Source organism: Notothenia coriiceps, unplaced genomic scaffold (genome assembly GCF_000735185.1).
Source record: "Notothenia coriiceps isolate Sejong01 unplaced genomic scaffold, NC01 NC01_scaffold00037246, whole genome shotgun sequence".
NCBI lineage: Eukaryota > Metazoa > Chordata > Actinopteri > Perciformes > Nototheniidae > Notothenia > Notothenia coriiceps.
The window spans coordinates 24,187,269-24,207,424 of record NW_011369947.1 but is presented as its reverse complement, the minus strand read 5'-3'; the positions used below and the strand labels follow the sequence as shown (position 1 = coordinate 24,207,424).

The window sequence follows — 20,156 nt, the reverse complement described above, 5'->3', positions numbered from 1 at the left end:
CCCTCCACCGTCCCAAGGGCCCATGTGGGGTTGCATGGGGATGTGGGGTAACTCTGCTGTGGAGGGGACTCAACTGGCTGCCGGTCCTGCAGGCTGTGTGTGTGTGTGTGTGTGTGTGTGTGTGTGTGTGTGTGTGTGTGTGTGTGTGTGTGTGTGTGTGTGTGAGAGTGAGAGTGTTTGTGTGTGACAGGGCTGAACCTGCCTGTGGGCGATGTAATAAAAGCGCCACACACTGCTGGTAGTGATGGTGGCACTGCTGCTGCTGCTGGAGCTGCAGAGGAGGGGATAAATATAAACCAGGCCCGCATCAAGGAGACGGCCCTCCAGTCACATCCTGACTTACATCCTAATAATTAGGCCCCTTTCCAATAAAACAAGGATTTGTGGCCATGCATCTATTTGACTTGTGTTTGCTGCTGCAGTGGGAGGGATGCATGATGTGCTGCAGTCTCTCTGAAGCTGAGGCTATGGGAGGATTTCATTTCAGCATGATTGGAAAGTGATCAAAAACATTTATCAAATGTTCCTCTTGATATTCAAACTTTAGAAGACTTTTTTCCTCTTATCAGCACCTTTCGGAAATCACAGTTTACACAGTCAAAAATGTATTTCCATATTATGATATCTCTATTAAAATCCTTATGATAAAATCCAAATCACTTAAGGGTATTTCCAGTTCATGCACCTGTTTGAAGCATTTCCATTCTGTGGCTCTCAAACACACATGCAGGCACACTCTCTGATAGTGGCTGATCAATAGAGGAGGCCCTCAGGTCGACACTGCATGTTATCTTTACCCTCGTAATGTGCACTACCTAATCCTTTGCTCTTACACACTCTCCACAACATTACCTCTTTGTCTGTGTGTTGTTCTCTTTTGTCTCAAATACACTATTGGATCATCATTATCTATGTATTTCAAAAAGAAAATAAGTGATAATGTTTGAATATCATACACAGTGCGTTTATATATATCACTTGCTCTAAACTACACCGTTGTTAACCTTATGAACCAATTCCAAAAATAAGTAAAATGTTGAGGCATGATACTAAAATGTGATGACACATTCCCCCCCCCCATATATTTAAATAAGGGCTCTCACAACATCAGATTTTCAATAAGCATGGCAAAACAGATATTCAATTACAAAATGATTGCAACATCTTAAGAACATTTTAATATTTAAATATATTGAACATTTTGAAACGATTTGTGTGTTATCCCTTAACAGCATGATGTTAATGTTTACTAGACATAAACTGGCAAAAACAATAAATTGCTAGTAGATTGGTATCACTCACCATGGTAATCTTTGATAATCTATGGAGTAGTTGCTTGCATTTTGCCCTTTGGTTGGTGGACAAAAAAGCTATATTTTGCACGCTGAAAGCAATACTTCAAAGTGATTTCCCATATTTTGTCCCACCGCTGGCTGGCGGACTGTAATTTAATTCCTATTACCTGTATATCACATTAATGAGTGTTTGAGAACTTCTAAAGAAAGCACACTGGGGATGACAGCGAAAAGAAGGAGAAAGAGAGAGGGGGGGGGGCTTTTCAGTCCAGGCGGGGGGTATCAGGCTAATTAAAGCGAGCATTTGTCAGAGATTAAGCCTTAAACAGAAAGGTCATCTGAGCACCAGAGCGCACTGTTTCGCTGCTGTTCTCTTAGGGCAGTCTAAACCTTTCCATGCTAAATGGTAAAGATGCTATTTGCCAGAGGAGGGGGAGGGGAACCAGACCCCGACCACTGGTTAGACTGACACTCGGGTCATTGGTTCTTCACTGTCCATTACACATACTGGTCAAATCTGGCAATCGGTGTCATTTAGGGAGGAAAAATAAGTGCTCGAACAAGATCAATAGATGCAGCCGTCTGTAGCAGCTGTGATTAATTGACTGTCACCAATTAATGGCCGTCCTGTTGCAAAGCAATGCAATCTTAGCGAGACAATGGGACATGTCGAAAATGGGTTTTTCTTTTATTTCAGTCTGTTATTGGTTATTCTAGAGTTTCCCATGACAAATTCACAAACCACTTGGATACAATTTGCAGGTTTACTATAGCACACTACAACAAAATCTTGCATGTCAGGAGCTCTTTGAAGTCATTTGTGATATTGAGACAAATATGGGTTCGAATAAGAGCTTGTGCTGCAAACACATCCACACATTTGTTGATTTTTTAGTTCGATCAACATTTGATATTTCGATGTATAACTGCTGTTTCAAAAGGTCTGTATAATAAACTCTCATTATACAGCGAAGTTACAACAAAGTGTTTGGCAAATTAATACCTCATGCTCAACTTACTAAACTAAACCATTTTAATCATGTAATTCTGTAATTCTCATAAAACAGAAGTTGCACAGAAGAATGAATGAGTGCTGCCCGATAATGCATATAATATTATGTTGAAAACAACAAAACAAGTGCCGGCCATGTTTTAAATTGGCATCAGTGTACAAGCTTTTTCACAAGCCAGTCAATTGTAATCGTATTAGATCCTGAGAAGATGTCCTGGTCGGAGATACAATGAAGCATAGGACATGTTGCTTTAGATATGAGTAATGGCTCACAAGGGCTAAACTGTGGTGGAGATGTAATTTGAAATATTTGTAGTAGAAATTATGCTAATATTAGCTCACTCTGTATCATTATTTATAAATTAGATCGTTTACCTGAGTTGAAAGCTTGCTAAATATTACAGTGCAATCTTCATTATGGGCAGGTTTCAAATGGATGCATTTGCTTAACAGAGAGGAATTGACATTTTGCAGTTTTTCCATGTTGTGATGTAGATGTTTTTTTATTTGATATTGCAATAAAATATAAAGTATGGTCCTAAGGATTGGCTATGCTTTATCAATAATAAAAAATAATAATAAAATCAATAAATATCAGAAAGTTAAATAACACTGGTAGGTTTTATTGGAAGCATTATGACCTACAGTATAGCAACCTGGTTTTCTAAGTCTGTGTGCTTAAAGTTTTGCCAGAACTTTACTGTGTAAATAGTACGAATGAGTTTACTTGAAAAACATTATTTTTGTTTACAAGCTAATTCTATCCCAAATACAAGGCATCTGTATACAGCAGTAGCCAATATCTGCAAGTATAATTTCCATTTATTTTTAACCACATTCAACCTTTGGAAAGTCTTCCCAGTTTCACTTTTAATATTTACTTTCCAGTCAAATCCATGAAATGCAAATCCCACTCCAATCTAAGCATCGCTCTGAATGACTCGTTGCTGTATACACTTTTATGGGAAACACAGCTGTCTTTTCCATCACGCTTTAAAAAGGGACTTTTGCTTTGGCTCCATGAAATACGATGTACAACTTTTGCTCATACCTTTTTTCAGTAACATAACATCTGCTTTATATTTTTTATTGTGCATCTTAGCTATGCTTGGGATTAGTTAAGTTTACATCAAATGGATGCATCTTTTATATGGTCTGAAGTATATTATTGTCGATATTACCTATTTGAAAGTGTTGGCACTATTTCTAATTTTGTTGGGAATCAGAGACGGGAGCAGGCCTTTAGAATAACATGGCCTTGTTTTCTCATCTAGGTCATATACATGCATCAGTAATACATTGAAACTCTTGGATTAACCAGTTAAATAACAGTTACTATCATGTAAATCATAAACATTCCTAAAGTTAGTTCACAGTTTTCTTATTGTTTTCACTACTTCTGAGACCAAAAATACAACTCCGAAAAGAATTAAGAGACCACTGCAAAATTACAAGTTTCTCTGGTTTTACTATTTATAGTATGTGTTTGGGTAAAATAAAATAAAAATTCTACACTGACAGCATTTCTCTTTGTTGGAATTCACCAAACACTGGAATGTAATGGATGCCATACATGTAGAGATTGAGATTTAAGAAACATTTGGAGTGGTCTCTTACTTTTATCCATAGCTGTATGTGCACAACCTTTATAATAACCAACAGATTTTTTCTTCAACCATCACTTTTAAATTAAGACTAGACTTACTTTCAATTACTACATAAAGGCCAAGTAGCAGTTAATGGGAGTCAGTTAATTAGCCAACCTTTTGTGGGAGAAGAACTCCTTTTCTCCATGATCCTCGACAGTGACACATTTTTATACGGATATTTCCTATTATGTTCAGTGCATGGTGGAAGTACAAAACAACTAATCAACTGTACATTTAACCCAATTAGTAAATGAACCCAGTAAGTGCAAGAGATTTGTGTAAAATGTGTGATTTGGATTCATTTTTAGAAGAATATTTCCTGTAAACATTGCATCAATTAACACAACAACAATTAAAATACCTTGGGAAAGCAGATTAATTATCTATTGCTAATCAGCAAAACAAAGTTACCAACTATTTTACAAGATAAAGACAGGTAAGAAATAGAGGGGTACCAAAACACAACTAAAATAAAAATTGGACTTAAATGCAGCAGTTACACACGGTTCCAAATGCTGTTGCCTTCTGTTAATGTTAAAACGGTTAAAACAGGCTTTTTTATGCTAAAACATTATTTATGCCATAACAGCTTAAAGGCTAGCATTATGGAGCATGACCGTATTTTGACTGCACACGTGTTGGAAGGATATCTTACTGCTTCTTCGAACGTTTTCCCGATGAGCTAAGCAGTTTGACTTGGCAAACACATGTGTATTGGTATTGTATAATTAGCATTAATTATGCTAACTATTAGTTATAGGTTTAAACCTTTGCTAAATTTGCCGCCTTTTAGCCCTTTTGGCTTTCCGTAGTTCTACGACTCGCGCGCTGTGAAGCGAGTACTGGTGGGACCCGGCGGACACTTGTATTTTCCGGGGGGGAGTTTGTTGTGCAGGGGGTATTCTTTTTGAAATCATGGCTGTTAACTTTCAGACATCGATCCTTTCCCTGACTCTGCCGATTTCCTGCCAGATATGCCTTGGAAAGGTAAGTACCGTCCCGCTTTCAGACGGTTTACGTCCGTTAGCCGTAAACAAAGATGTTGTGTTTACACGGAATTCACTTCAGCTTTAGTAACCGTATCGTGGTTACGTTAAGTCAGAGGTTTAACGTAACTAACGCTAGACCTTCGTGCAGCTAACAAAAGCCAATGTTTACAGGATTAGCTCGAACTGTTTCCTAGCGTTGGACCATGTACCCTTATTGCCAAACTTGGCTCGTATTCTGCTCGTGTTTCAGGTCAAGCAGCCGGTCATTTGTGCCAACCACCACGTGTTCTGTTCCTCCTGCATGGAAATGTGGTTAAAGAAAGCTAGCCAGTGTCCCAGCTGCAGAGTCCCCATCACAGCTGAGAACCCATGCAGAGAAATCATCGGTGAGTAGCTCCATACAAACAGGACAAAAGCTAGGACTACAAGCAGGATATGAGAGGTAATGTGCCTGTAGCATTTCACAGCTGAGTCACCGTGACATCACAATACATGTTGTAAAGGTGCATGGAAGTTCAGGTCGTTGTTAATGTTTGAGTTATCAATAGCCCAGTCAATACTTCAACACATACTCTGTTATTGGATTATTAGTGAAATTATCTTGTTGTTATTTACCCATTTGACAACATAATTTCATAGGAAAACTGTGGACAGTATCACTGCAGTGTAGCAAACTTCAGATTAATTTAGTCTATGAACCACATACCATTTTCCAAATTTTTGTTTGGAAATAGGGATGTCAACATGCATTTCCAAGCATTTGGACTACCTATGTTGTAAATGTTTTATCTTTTCAATTTACACACGGCATCTATTTCACGTCCCTCTGTTACTCTCCCTGAGGTTTCTCCCATTTTCCACTTTAAACTGTGGGTTTTCTTTGGAAGATTTTCCTTTTTAAGATGTGAGGGTCCAAGGACAGAGGGTATATTGTCGTATTGATATTCTGTACAAACTGTGAAGTCCACTGAGACAAATGTAACATTTGTGTTATTGGGCTATATAAATAAACATTGATTGATTTATTGATTAAAGAGAACGGATATAGGGGTACCAAGTCAATAGCAACAGTTTGAAAATGTGACAGACAATGTGGAATTTCACTCAACTGACTATATTTCTTTGTTGCTTAGCTACATTAAGTTGACTTGCATGTTCTTGCATGCATTGATTTTATTGTAATTGTTTTTTAAAACACAAGTGACTCTTGTATGCATTCGTAACTTGCTGGCCAACACGATTCAAAATGGAGCTACTGAATCGCACATTTTTAGCTGTTTTTATCTGCTTCTAGTTTTTGTGCTAAGGTAGGCTAATCCTGTCCTGGCCAATGTCTGAGCTGAACAGAAGCTCAGTTGATATTAATATTGTCATCAAACTCAGAGTTAGACGGCCAACAATCATACTTCCCAAAATGCTAAATAATGTGAGTTAAGGGAAGGCAACAGTAATGGAGGCAGCTCTATACCAATACAACTGATACATATTGCACTTTCATCAAAGCTGACAGAATTGGTAACATGTCTTTAATATGCTTTTTGTCTGTACTCCTGTGATTCTGTCATAGGAGGCACTAATGAGAGTGAACACAATGACAATCCTTCCATGAGAAAATGTCTGAGAAAAACCAGAGGAGAACTGCTTTTGCGGGAGTATGAGGTATGTGGTTATAATGCTGTGTATTTTCACATCAATGCCCTTTAACAGATTTATCAAGGGGTTTATCACCACCGCATCCACTGATGCGTATTTGCTCATTTACTAATTATTTGATACAAATTAGCAGTTTCTATAAAATATTGTTTCAAGTTACAACAAAAGAACCACAGTGATTATTTTTGAACTGTTTTTGTGACACAATTCTATTTTCTATCAGGAGGAAATGGAAGGGCTCTACATAGAAAACAAGGAGTTGAAGACAAAAAATCAAAGTCTGGAGTCACAACTGAAGACCGCTTTGGATCCTTGCAGCATTAAAACGGTGCAAATGGATGACAAAAAAGTTGAGCCCTATGTCCTGGAAGAATGGACCAACAAGCTGCAAGCTGCCACCAATGTTTGTGATGAAGTAAAGCAGGACATGGATAAGCTAAAGGAGGTATGTGAACTATAATAATCGATATGTTCTATTGATACCCATATATATTAATCCTGATAGATGAACACTCTAACATGTGGTTGTCATTCTGCTACATCATGTTATATGCACAAAATATAGACACATTATTAATATTATAGACATTAACATATTTTAATATAAAAACGGAAAAATATGAGCCTACTTCATGATACTGTATTAAGTACAAATCATTGTTTCTTGTGGAATCCTTCTTAACATAGTGCAAATGTGTTACTTTACTATCCTCAGGCAAATAGGGCGTTGCGGTTTCAAAACGTCGACCTTGTACAAGAGAACATGAGATTGAAAGCAGAGGTCGTGAGCAGATCTCCTCAGAAGTAAGCATCTTTTTGGTTTTCATGATACATGCATGCTTTTTCACTTTTCATAATAATGGTTAATTGAATCAATTTAAGTTCAGTTTCTCCAGGCTAAATCGGTAATACATGTAGGATTTTGATTGTGTCCCTCTATCAAATACAAATAAATCACAGAGCACTTTCCACCATGACGTTCCAAAAGACAAAGACCATTTTTATTTACATGTTGGTTTTCCTTTCTTTACAAATGAACTATGTTGCTAAGTTTCAATTGCTCTGCGAAGCCCAGCTAAATGTTTTTTGGCTTTTCTGTCATTATAATGCTTGAACAATTGAACGACACAAAGTAATCTGTCCCCAGGTTTGGTCGTAGTACAGTAGCAGCACTGGAAGCTACAATCCAGCAGAATGATCGGGATGTGGACCACCTGACGATGGCTCTGGAGCACGGCGACCGGTACATCAAAAACCTGGAGTCTCGGATCAAAATATCTGAGGAGAGACGTCTTGAAGGGAACAGTACGGCTGAGGCGGACCCGCTGATACAGCAACACAAAATCAACATGATGATGAGGAGCTTGAGTGACAATGAGAGAGAGTCCATCTGCAGCAATCCATTGGCAGAAGGTGGAACATTTGTTAGAAATCACACTTCAATGTTCATGCCATCTGCCGATTACAAAGAGCTTAAAAAGAGTCTGACAAGAGACCAGAAAAACGACGTGGACTCGAAAAGTACCTCCTCTGAACTTTTGCCCGCCACTCCGTCCTCGGCCTTCCGTTCCCTGACTCTGAGAAGCCCAGGTGTCCGTGAAAAGAAAGTGGCATTCAAACCTGCATCTCATCTGAGGAGGCTGGATTTTGAAGAACTGCCAAGTCCTGGAAAGAGTGGCAGCACCATGGAGAACCAATTCAGCAGCCTCGATGAATTACCCACAAGTACTGACGTCGAACCCTCCAAGTCTGTCTTCTGGGGCGCCTGGCAGGGATCTAAACCTGAAGACGGGTCATCTCCAAGTTTAGAGAGCTCAGCTTTAGGAGCCACTTCCAGTACTCTGGTGACGGACGAGCCCAAGGGTCTTGAGACGTTCAGTGACTCCTCCATGGATGCAGCTTACCTGGACAAAATCTCAGAGTTGGACTGCATGATGTTGGATGGAGAGAGCTCCAGCAGCCGAGGATCACAGCTCTCATTGGCTCCCTCCACTCCCGGAGACTTAGACAACACCCTCGTCCCAGAACCACAACCCTGCTCTGATGTCTCCTCAAGCCATGGTGGAAAACCTGCGACACAGTGTGACCAGAAGAGCTCCCCACCACATAACATGGGAGGGACCTTGAATGACAAAGAGGATCTAAAAGGCATCGCAGAGGAGAGCTTTGCTGCGCTGGATTCCTGTAGGGAGAGCGATGCCAACGTCCCTGACAGTACGGGGCACGGAGGGTCCTCCCAGACTGACGAGCTGTCCTTTGATTTGCTGTTTGATTCGCTGGAAGACAATAAGGCCGGTCCCTCTGGCTCTCTCAGTTCAGCAAGCCAAGACCATGACCATCTTAACCCCACCTCCTCCTCCTCCTCCTCGATGAGTAAGCCTGTGAACACAACAAACAGACATGCACTACTTATCAGCCAGCCAACCAAGAGGAAGTCTCACAGTCCCTTTAACTCAAGCAGTCCCACAAAACTTTCTAAGCTCATGTAAAGGGTAAAACCAGAACCTGTGAGTGTGTGTTTGGCTTCACATCCACACACAGCTGGAAGAAATAACTCCACTGTGGTGCTGCAGAATACATTCCTGAATATGATCCTCTGGTGTAAGATTTGGTCATTTTGTCTGTTGCTATTTGTAGGATTTAGAACAAAATAATTCAGATTTGTCAGATAGTTTATCTTGTAGTCTACTTTTTAGGTCTCAGTGACAGGTCAACCTGTACAGTCTGAGAATCTGTCTGTGTGTTAATCTGACAAACACCTCTGTGCTGTTATTTGTTATACTGTAGTGCACCCGTTTTGGGGCCAAAACAATTTTCAAACACTTTCAGCCTACCGGTGTTTGTCAGTTTAAGCTATTTAGTAAACATGGTACTCATGGTAATTATGGTTTACATGTAATACTGAAGACTGATGAACATGACTATTATGAAAAACTGATATTTTGAAATAAATATTGCAATGTAAGAGTGTGTGAGGAAATAAATAAGTAATGCAAGGAGAAACATTGTGTGCATTTTTTTTCTTCCGCAGTGCCTTGATCAAATGATTCAGGTCAACTCAGTCTTGATGATTTACATGGGCTATATTGGCTTGTATTTTGAGGTAAGTTTTATTATTGTGATATCTGGTGGCATTTGGGATTCATATTTAGTGGACTTTTTCATAATTGTATCTTTGGTGTTAGTTTTTTTTGATGATATGCATTACATTGAATGGTAACAATTATGAATCTGCTAATACAAGTGAAAAACGAATAGCCTTTCCATGCCGATTAAAGTGTGTTGTAGACTATAACGACACACATTAGAGACCTCACACGCACAGTCATTCCATTCTAGCAGAAAGCGACTTATTTATTATGCAAATTTAACGATATGTATATTTCACATACCTCTAATCGCTGCATGACATTTTAATTGGGTAACCGTTGTGGTTTGAATAAATGAAGTGTTAATTCATTGGGATTAATTAATTAAGGTAAAGACTGTGTACAAGGTTACACTGGTGTATTAAATCAATTTGTTTAGTGCTCATCTGGCGATGATGGGCTTTAATGATAAGACGGTGGTCTCATTACTACCAAGGGTTAAGATGACAGTGGGCCGAGAACAGAGCCTGCTGACAAAGCGCGTCTCATACACATTTACACATCAGGAATTGGTGTGAAAAAACTGAAAATAAAATTAGTACAAAGTAAAAATTTATTCCACGATATGCACTGATGTAGACTTTATTGCATGTTTTAAAAAAAAATGTCCAACCCAGAGAGATAAAGACCAATGTAAATTGCATGGCAATTTAAATCCACAGCGTTATGCGAATGATTCCCGGCTTCTAAGTAAATAAAAAGGTGTCTGGATGGATTGGAGTGAGCCCTTTAAAAACGCACGCGTCTAGTCTCCAGATGTTACAGCCTGCCCTGTGAGCAGTTTTTATCTGTCAGCCTGTTCACTGCTCTGCCAGTTTATGTCTCGCGAGAGCAGCCGAGCACGGGCTTGACGAGATCTGAGGCGCTCAGGTGTAAGAGCCTCTCTCATCCCCAGCAGTGGGAAACAGTAGACAGATAAGTGCGTCTGAGAGACTGCAGGCATCTCTGTGATCTCCGGGCTCAAGGCTGCACTCGGCGCACTACACAGCGAACTACACTGCATCATTACTGGATAGGCAAAGGACCACTGTGTATCTATGACTATTTTCCTGCTCTTGTAGCAGCTTTTCCCCCTTCTTCCCTTGCACTTTAATTGGAGAAGCTCGCCAAGATGATGTCCATGAACAGCAAACAGCCGCACTTCGCCATGCATCCCTCTTTACCCGAGCACAAGTACACCACTTTGCATTCCAGCTCGGAAGCTATAAGGAGAGCCTGTCTACACACTCCACAGGTAAATAATATCCCAAATAACTTCGACTTTTGTCCCTGACTAAAGTGCATGCAACGCTGATTGCTGTCTGTGCGTAATAACAAGAGGCGCTCCAAGGCACATTCTGCCAAGACGCGCACTTATTGTTTTTTTCATGTTGTCCGCGGCTATCACTCGAAGGGTCTTCTTTTTGAAAGCATGCTCACGCAAAGTCGGCTTTACTGTTTTTGTATTAATGTGTATGACTTGCCGCTTGAAAGGGAATACTCCTGTTGTGTTATGTGTCGCAAAAAGTCCCGGCTGACAGATCCATTTTGAAATGTTTTTCTTTTATCTGACGTGTTCCCTTTTTTTTCTCCGTGTCTTTTTATTTTACCCTACCAATTTAAAACCCCTTTATTCTCATTTTGATCCTAATTTCCTCCTTTGCAGCTGCAGAATAACATCTTCGCAAGCCTGGATGAGACCCTGCTGGCTCGGGCAGAGGCTTTGGCGGCCGTGGATATCGCCGTGTCCCAGGGCAAGACTCACCCGTTCAAGCCCGACGCCACCTACCACACGATGGCAACGGTGCCATGCCCTTCTAATTCCACGGTGCCACTGGCCCATCATCACCACCACCATCATCACCACCACCATCCGAACTTGGAACAGGACATCATGGACCACATCTCCTCGCCGTCCCTCTCCCTGATGTCCGGGGCGCACGACGGTTCCGGCGGAGGTGGCGGTGGAGGCGGCGGAGGTGGTGGCGGAGGACTCATCTCCACCTCCTCTGCCCATCCGCACTCTCACATGCACGGCTTGAGCCACCTCTCCCACCAGGCTATGAGCATGAACTCGCCTCTCACCCACCACGGGCTCTTACCGGGCTGTCACGGAGGGGTTCAAGGCGGCCAAGGACTCACTAACGCCGGACTGCCCTGCATCAATGACTCGGACACAGACCCAAGGGAGCTGGAGGCTTTCGCGGAGCGCTTCAAGCAGCGCAGGATCAAACTGGGGGTGACCCAGGCGGACGTGGGAGGCGCTCTGGCTAATCTCAAAATCCCCGGCGTGGGATCACTGAGCCAAAGTACAATTTGTCGATTTGAGTCGTTAACTCTGTCCCACAACAACATGATTGCTCTCAAACCTATCCTCCAGGCCTGGCTCGAGGAGGCCGAGGGGGCCCAGAGGGAGAAAATGAACAAACCTGACATTTTCAGCGGAGGGGAAAAGAAACGCAAGAGGACCTCGATAGCGGCCCCGGAAAAGAGGTCTTTGGAGGCTTACTTCGCCGTACAGCCTCGACCGTCGTCCGAGAAAATAGCAGCTATAGCAGAAAAGTTGGACCTGAAAAAAAATGTGGTGCGAGTGTGGTTTTGTAACCAAAGACAGAAGCAGAAGAGGTTGAAATTTTCCGCTTCTCACTGATGGGCAAAGAAAAAGAAAAAAAAGTTGTGTGACTGAATTTGGGGACCAAGGGACACTAAAGACACCATTTTCAGTCTTTTGTGTCCAGCGATTTTACACGTTGGTGCACAATGGGCTTTATATACCCATTTTACGAGGCTTCATATATCTTTTTTATTTTCACGTTATTGGTGAATGTGAAGTATGCAAATAACAGATTACACAAGTTTCTCTCAGTTGTTTCGAGGAGAAGGTTTAGCGACGTCAACATTGCCTTTTAAAACATGTGGAAAGAGGTAATTTGCTTGATACTATAGCGAGTTATTTTCTCCGTATAGGCCTATTATTTGAAGTATAGCCATTTACGAATTACCTCATTGATTGTTGAACTGTGTTTTGGTTTGATTCTTGTCGTTGTTGTTATAGAATAATTCATGAATCTGTTCATTTATTCATGTGTTCATTTATTCTCATTTGGAGGCTGCTTTAAACTCAAATTTAGTTGCAAACTTTCTAAGGCGAACGAAACAAATGTTTAGGCCTACATGAAATCTTAATTCATGGGCAGTAATTTAGCCTCTATAGGCTGTCACATCCAGAGATATATTTATTTTGAATTTGCACAAAAGACCCTTTAGGTTTATAGATCGGAAATGGTTTTGTATATACAGACATCACGTTGTCACTTACAGCTCCTGTGGAAATACATTATAGGGTTTATTGACACCACTGGCATCACAATGAGGAGTTTTAAAATAATCCAGAGAGCACGAGAGCCTGTCTGCTTTATCAAGGAGATAATACAAAATTAAACTTTTTTTCTCCATGTGTTTCAGTTTGCAGTGCAAACACTATGCATTGGAAACAGAATCACTGCATACAGTAGAGCTGTCTGCTGATTAAACCCTCTTTTGTGGATGGAGTCACTGTTAAATGCCTGTTTTCACATTAAGATCACCACGTTGTTTGTCGTGTTAATTGTTAAGGAAACGTTGTGTAAGTATTATTTTACTTTGTGCACAAGTATGTTTACAAAACTGCGGCGACATGTGCATCATGGAGAAAGTCCAACTGTCTCAACTTCTCCACTCTCCTCTGTTGTTCTCTTACTTTCATTGGTACTGTTCATCCTGTAAGCCAAATTCAACAGGGAGGTGTGTTCCAGCAATCTTCTAATAAATTGAAGAAAGAATACGATGCCTTTCTGGTTGTGATTGGGCCCACAATGAACAGAATTATTATGGTTTTGTAATGTGGACTTTGGTTAAACCTGTTATTATGGCCACCGATACGAATTGAGACGTTTATTTTATTTTAGATTCTAGTTTTGTTTTGATTTTACAAGTTTGCTTTTTTCTCCTGCATTTTTAAATTCTAGATAAAGCGTTCACAAATCGAAATAATGCTTGGACATTGTTGGATTTATTTCTGGTAACTGAATTTGCTTATTTTGGGAGGCAAACCATTTCAAATTTAGGAATGTCAAAAGAAGTATTACTGCAGGTCAGTCACATTTTTAAACTGAAAGGATTTGTACAATACATTTTTGTGCAAACAAAGAAAATAATATGTAATGTTTTAATAACAACACGAACTGAATAATAATAATAATAATACCATTTTCAAATATGAATGTTAGTTTAAAATTTACAACAGAATAATGTTATTGATCTCATAATTATAACAATAGATCATTGCATTTTTAAGTTGTAGTTTTTAGTTGCCCATCTTTTTGAATGTTTGCACTTTAGCCTCAACTACAGCAGAATAGGCTTTTAAATGAAGCATGGAATTCTTAACCAGGATAAAGTTACCGCCTTTTGCTGTGACGAAACGGGACTATCAACATTTAATGAAGTTCAGCAGCAATAATTTAGCGACAGAGAGGGAAAAGGGGTGCCGTGTACAAGAGAGAGATGACATTAAAGAAAAAAGAGCATTTATTTCTAAATAAAAACGATCACTGCGTGACCTCTAGCCTGCTACACATATTTATATTCTCTCTATTTTTCCAGATATCTTGGTGCTCGACTTTCAGCTGCATTTATAAAACGGATTTTTTTTGTTGCAGGAAATGTAATATTAATCGCGAATTGCTGATATAAAATGCAATATTTTCAGACAGCTATCGGGGGTTTTCAGGGGAGGCAGGCGGACGAAGGAAGCCGCTGTTTTGCAGCAGAGAAAGTGTATTGCTTCTCTTTAGCTTTTGGCTACACGGATTGAAGAGTGAGAAATTCCTTAACGTGAGTAAAATAATTTTAGCCTGATTTCTTTCTTCAGTGTTTAGCATACTGTAGATATACATGAATGTAAACGGATTGTATATTTAGAGCCCAATGTCAATTTGTCAAAAATATTTGTATAAAGGTAGCCTAAGTTCATTGTTATAATAAGAAAATATAAAAATAAATAATGTCAAACCTTTAAATTCAATTTTAAGATTATTATTGGGAGGAATATGACGAAACATTTTTTAAATGTATCCCACAAATATTTTGCACGGATATTTCATCTTATCTTATTTATTTGTATCTTATCGCAGAACAGACTGACCTGGAGAAAATATGTAAACTGCTTACTTAGTTTAATCTTAGGTTATTAACATCGCTAATTCTAAATACATTTTGACATTTTAACTTGTTGTTACAAATACGCACAGCTAAGAGAGCAGCTGAGAATAGTGTGTTTATTCCTTTATGTAGCAGTTGTGTGAGCGTGTTTGTATCTGCATGTGTGTGTAGTCTATATCTATCTATCTTTATATCTATCTTTGTATCTATCCATCTATCTATTTGTTATCTCATGAGTTGCAAGTTTCTCTTTCTAACACAACCTACCGAGAGTAACACAACACCACTGGCACTGAACACACTCCACGCTCGGCACCGCACGCGCCACATGGCAATAATTTCAGCACCAGGAACAGCTCCGTTGGCGGGTTGGAGAGTAATGCATTATTGAAAGCCTATATCAAACAGCTCTGGGGTGCTGTCTCTCTGCACAAGGGCTCTGGATGAAGTCGGACTGTCTGCCTGCACAATAGCCTCTAATATGTTAATGGCCGTAGGGGATGCTGGAGGTACCGTCCCCAGCTGCCTCGCCTACCATATGTCAGCCCGTTACGACAGAGTCCTCGATTAATCAGAGGGATATTTCATCAGGAACTTCACCGATATCATAACCCTTAAAGCTCTATCAATAGTGAGACCCAGCCTGATCGTATGTATTGTTATTGCCTGGGCCTGTAAGGGCCTTTCCTCAGTTTCACGTCTACATCGTTTAGGTAACCCCCCCCACTCTCTCTCTCCTTGTCCTATCCGGTGGTGCCCCATCTGAGCCCTGAACGACCTGAAATTCCAAATTGATCACATACAAAACAAAATACGTTTTATATAACAATTACTTTAAATGAGAATATTTACATCATAATCAGTATAACTATTATGTATATTATTATTAGGCTATTATCTAACAATGTTTAAGATCTTGCATCAATCATCTCTGCTTCCTCCCTTCGATCCTTGCATAGGCCGCGATGGATTAATCAAGGAACCAAAGGATCTCATAACTTAATTCCTCCAGGCTACTAGTTGGGGGAGTAATTAATCTATACCGTGGATGTAAATAAAAGGAAATTGGATTCCTGACAGACGAGATGAGAGAGTCTCTGACACCACGTCGCCAAATAATGATTTCACCACACGTTATGGTTATGCAGGCGCCTAGATTTACGAGTGCACTACTTTTTACTATAGCTCTGAGCGGAGGGGAGTGGGCCTACCCTAATCGCAGCTGTTAGAAACCCAGGTTAAGATGGATTAGATCATTATAAATACAACACTAAGGTTGAATAAAAAGAGAAATGGAGGGTGCACATTAGTGCGTCGGTTCTTGTCCTTGTTTTGACATTTGTTCTACTTTTGCAGTATCTTAAAACAAAAATAAGAGCTCCCTCAGAGGTGCTTCGTTGATCCAACAATGCGCTGGAAGGTTGGCCTTTGGACGGAAATGTCAGACCGTCGCTAGGATGTGTAGATCCCCCAGATCTGCACTCATTTCCCACTTATATTTGCTCAGTAATCCGCGGTGGCAGCCCTCCATCGCCCGGGACCCGGTTTGAGAGGCGGAGCTGTTGACACAGGGGTATATTTCAATCACAGAGGCTTCAGAGGCAGACGGAAAGTTATTTGTCTAATAAATCCGTCATTTAGTAAGAAAAATATTTGATCTTGAGGGGCTGACCTCTTGTCATGTAGCTAGTGAAAGATAAAATGGATATGTATGCTTCACAGATATATGGAGGCAGCCTGCATATCCAAAAGCACAATTTAGATTCATATTTGTATGGAGCACACATACACACCGACCCCCCCCAACACATACACACACATCTCAGATATGAAAGCACACATCTTTTTTTATTTAGCATTTGTTAACACAAAAATAGAGCTGAAGACATTCGAGTATAAGAAAATGTAATGGAAGGTGAAACAATAAAATAATTTAAAAAAAACGTGAATCTAAAGAAAAAATATCTAATTATTTCACATAGTGAAGGCAATGTTCATATTTGGGCCATTATTTAATCTAATTTTCTTTGGTTGCAGTTTTAAAATAAAGTTCCTTAAATAAATTAAGCTCATGCACACCATACAAGTCATCATGTTCCAGATAACTGTTCAACACACACATGGAGGAAGTGGGGATTTTTGGTGAGCATTTTAATAATAATACAATATCATTAAAACAGCTGAAGTCTGCATATGCCAGGCTTTGTGTACACTACAAACGTTCATAACAAAAGCCTTGTGACTAGCTGTAACTGTGCACACTACATTTTGCAAAATCAAATCAAACTTTCTGAAAAAAAATGAAAACAAAACTAATAGAAACACACCACTGTGCAGCCTTTATTTTTTACCACCATGCATGACTTAACATTTCTCTCACTCCAGCTGTTCTTTATGTGCCATTGATCACCATGCATGTGCCACCCAGAGCTTGGAAAAGTTAATTCACCAGATTAAACGTAGCATAACAACTGAGAAATTCTAAGGTACATTATCTGCTGTTGAGTTTCACAGTAGCAACATCTTGTCTGTGATTGGCATCTGTTTGATATGATGCCTCAACCCTTTGGCATTTACCTGAAGCAACATATGCATGTATCTTATGCACACAAATATAAAACAAGCGTTACTCAAAATATATAAGCTACAGCTTCTACATTTAACATTATTAATTCCTCAGTCATCAAATGGTCTTCAGGAGTAGATTTATTATTATAATCGTAATTTACCCTTGCAGTAAGTGTGGAAACTGAGGGAGATCCTCAAAACAAAGTGGAAATGTTTTAACCTGCTTTTTGTGTGGCCCAAACGTTTAACATCCATATTAATAAAGTGCAGCACTAAAACATCACAACACTCGTCACTGTCTGCATTGGTTCGTCGAGGGTTGTTTCACCTCTTTCAGAAAAAACACATCGCACCTAAATGTCACTTTATGCAAAACCTGCCATACTAGCTAAATGTCATTTATATCCCAAGTCCTGCCTCTTAAAGCCGTCATATCCCCGGGCAAAGTGCTCTTTGAACCCTTCTATTGAACTCATTCCCTGTCGTCATTACCCGCATGTGCTGCACACAGAAGGCGCGCGACCGGAAACAAAAGGCTACACCATATAAGGAGCGAGTGTAAATTCGCGACTAGATCTCAGTTGTTGATCAAATTTGTCTGTGGTCCGTCAACAAACATTTAAGTCCCTGCATTTGCACATCATCTAGAACAATGTAATGCTTTGACAATATAGATTTGTCATGTCATTTTATAATCCCTTTATTTCACTATTACTTTATATAACAAACAAAAGCTTCAAGTTGTAAGAGTTGGCTTGCTCACACAGCAGTTTTTTTTATTAAAGAAGAAACATCGCGTTTTTTCGTTTTTATTCTATGCTCTGGATACAATTAAAAAGAAACCGCACAAAGGGGGAGCTGGGTTCTGAGCTATCATGATATGCTTTTCATTTAAGTAATACATCGTTTCAACATTAATGAGCCTCAGTTGGTGAAGACAGGCTGAACTCTACTCCTTTCATGTAAAGCTAAAGAAGTTCAGTATAGGTTCCCAGTGCTTGAATATTTACATTTTGCAAACCATTCAGATCTTTCTTTTCTTTCAGCAGAGGATTCTTCAGGACTGCTGTTTTCCCATGTCGCTGGCCCTGGTGCTGAACATCACACTCACTGTAAGTCCAGCTGCAAACCTGAACGGTTTCTTTCCCTCAGGATAAAACCTGTTGGAATGGGAAATATTAGGTTTTTTTTGTTAAGCTGCAGAGAGTATAACTGTCTTCAATAATCCAATCTGAATATTAAAGGTCTTCCGTTTCTTAAAGTCATAATTTATTAACAAAACGGTTTCATAGAGTCAGTTAGGATTCACTTCTTTACTCCAGTGTCTATTTCAGAAAGAAACAGTGTTGAAAAAAGTCCAGTACTGATAAAATATTAGTTGACTACCTTCTTAGTAAACACTTTATACACATTTAAAGCTTAATGTTCCAGCTCTTCAACCTTAGAATTTGCAACTTCTTGTAAATCACAGTGGGGCTATTTCCTGTTATTTTACTGAAGTCAATCATTTTGTCCCTCCGCTTCTCCATAGAGGAAAATTTTTCTAGCGCCATGATATAAGATCTAGTTTTTTTTCTTCCGTTGAGCACATGTGGGGGCATTTCATATGGCTCAGAGAAGCCATTTCCCCATCGGTAGATATTGAATATCTTCCTCTGTACACATGGACTTCGATAATGAGCAGAGTGTCGGCCACCGTTTGCCCGCCGCCACGCCATCAAATATTCATCAGTGTTGATTAAACAGCCGGCAGCTGCCGATCGGCCGGGTGTCACAATTGTATCCAGACTGTACACACCCAGCCTGAACACGAGGAAATACGACTGAAATCACTCACGAAATAATAGAAATGCGAGGACCGGACGATCCCTAAATATGCGCATACGCCTAGCCTGAGAGGATGGATATCACTCGCAACCTAAAAACTTTAGTGAGGCTTAATCGGACATTGCCATCCTGTGGTCATCAGAAAAAAAGAACTACTTACCAAGACAGAGAGCGAGAGAGAGAGAGAGGTTACTTTGAGGCACGTTAAATATTTCATGAGTGGTTGGAGTGGAGAGGGAAGAGTGCCCAGGAAGGTTGGTTTAACTCACTTGCTGAACTCGGGTTGAGAAGCATGTTGGGCAGACAAATGTTCATGCAGTTCAAAACACAAATACTCACACACCCTTGAATGTCAGAGGAAATGGAAGTGAAATAGCAGTATAGCATTTAGTTGTGCATCCCTGAGTTGTGGAAGGATAATAAATGAACCCTGATATGAGTCTTCACTGTATCTCATCTTCCCCCTTCCCTCTAATGATGCTAACTCTACTGTGCAACTTCAAAGTCCCACAGCTCATTTAGCAAGACAACAGAAGTCTAATTGGATGATTGATGCCAGTTTGATTTCTTGCTCCCACGACAGAGGGGAAAGAAAAATCTCAATTGTCTTCCTCCCCCCCTGCATTTCAAAACACAAACATCCAATGATGCACATTAACTTCGAAACATAATGTGCTAATCATCATCTCCCAAAGAAACCTTAGCTGATAATGTGTGACAAAAGGAATACTAAGTATATACAAACCCAAACCAAGTTAGGGTTTCATGAATCAATAAGATCTGTTGTGTTCAGAATTCATAAAGCATTTATTATCTTGATCAATCGATTACTT

The 20,156-nt window shown here is 39.9% G+C and overlaps 2 protein-coding genes across 3 annotated transcripts; both read left to right on the top strand.

The window, feature by feature from the left end:
* The first annotated feature begins 4,777 nt into the window (after positions 1 to 4,777).
* On the top strand, positions 4,778 to 9,594 carry obi1 (ORC ubiquitin ligase 1). Of its 2 annotated transcripts, XM_010795287.1 has the most exons (6): positions 4,778 to 4,943; positions 5,196 to 5,331; positions 6,513 to 6,604; positions 6,822 to 7,043; positions 7,314 to 7,402; positions 7,746 to 9,594. In XM_010795287.1, exons 1-6 carry the CDS (start codon positions 4,872 to 4,874, stop codon positions 9,085 to 9,087), a joined length of 1,953 nt encoding a protein of 650 aa, XP_010793589.1. In that variant the 5' UTR covers positions 4,778 to 4,871; the 3' UTR covers positions 9,088 to 9,594. The 2 variants fall into 2 exon arrangements, with proteins under 2 accessions (XP_010793589.1, XP_010793590.1); XM_010795288.1 differs by lacking the exon at positions 4,778 to 4,943 and having other exon boundaries at positions 5,303 to 5,387.
* A 1,170-nt stretch (positions 9,595 to 10,764) lies between these two features.
* On the top strand, positions 10,765 to 13,603 carry pou4f1 (POU class 4 homeobox 1). The gene is made up of 2 exons (XM_010795286.1): positions 10,765 to 10,981; positions 11,393 to 13,603. The coding sequence occupies exons 1-2, from the start codon at positions 10,859 to 10,861 to the stop codon at positions 12,374 to 12,376; spliced, it is 1,107 nt and encodes a 368-aa protein (XP_010793588.1). The 5' UTR covers positions 10,765 to 10,858; the 3' UTR covers positions 12,377 to 13,603.
* Positions 13,604 to 20,156: the final 6,553 nt, after the last annotated feature.

What these genes read in the sequence shown, in the direction of transcription:
- obi1 (XM_010795287.1), top strand. Translation starts at nt 4,872, where the DNA reads ATGGCTGTTAACTTTCAGACATCGATCCTTTCCCTGACTCTGCCGATT. An exon ending in ACATGGATAAGCTAAAGGAG is followed by an intron (nt 7,044 to 7,313) that starts GTATGTGAACTA and finishes TACTATCCTCAG; the next exon opens with GCAAATAGGGCGTTGCGGTT. An exon ending in GTGAGCAGATCTCCTCAGAA is followed by an intron (nt 7,403 to 7,745) that starts GTAAGCATCTTT and finishes ATCTGTCCCCAG; the next exon opens with GTTTGGTCGTAGTACAGTAG.
- pou4f1 (XM_010795286.1), top strand. Translation starts at nt 10,859, where the DNA reads ATGATGTCCATGAACAGCAAACAGCCGCACTTCGCCATGCATCCCTCT. An exon ending in CCTGTCTACACACTCCACAG is followed by an intron (nt 10,982 to 11,392) that starts GTAAATAATATC and finishes CCTCCTTTGCAG; the next exon opens with CTGCAGAATAACATCTTCGC.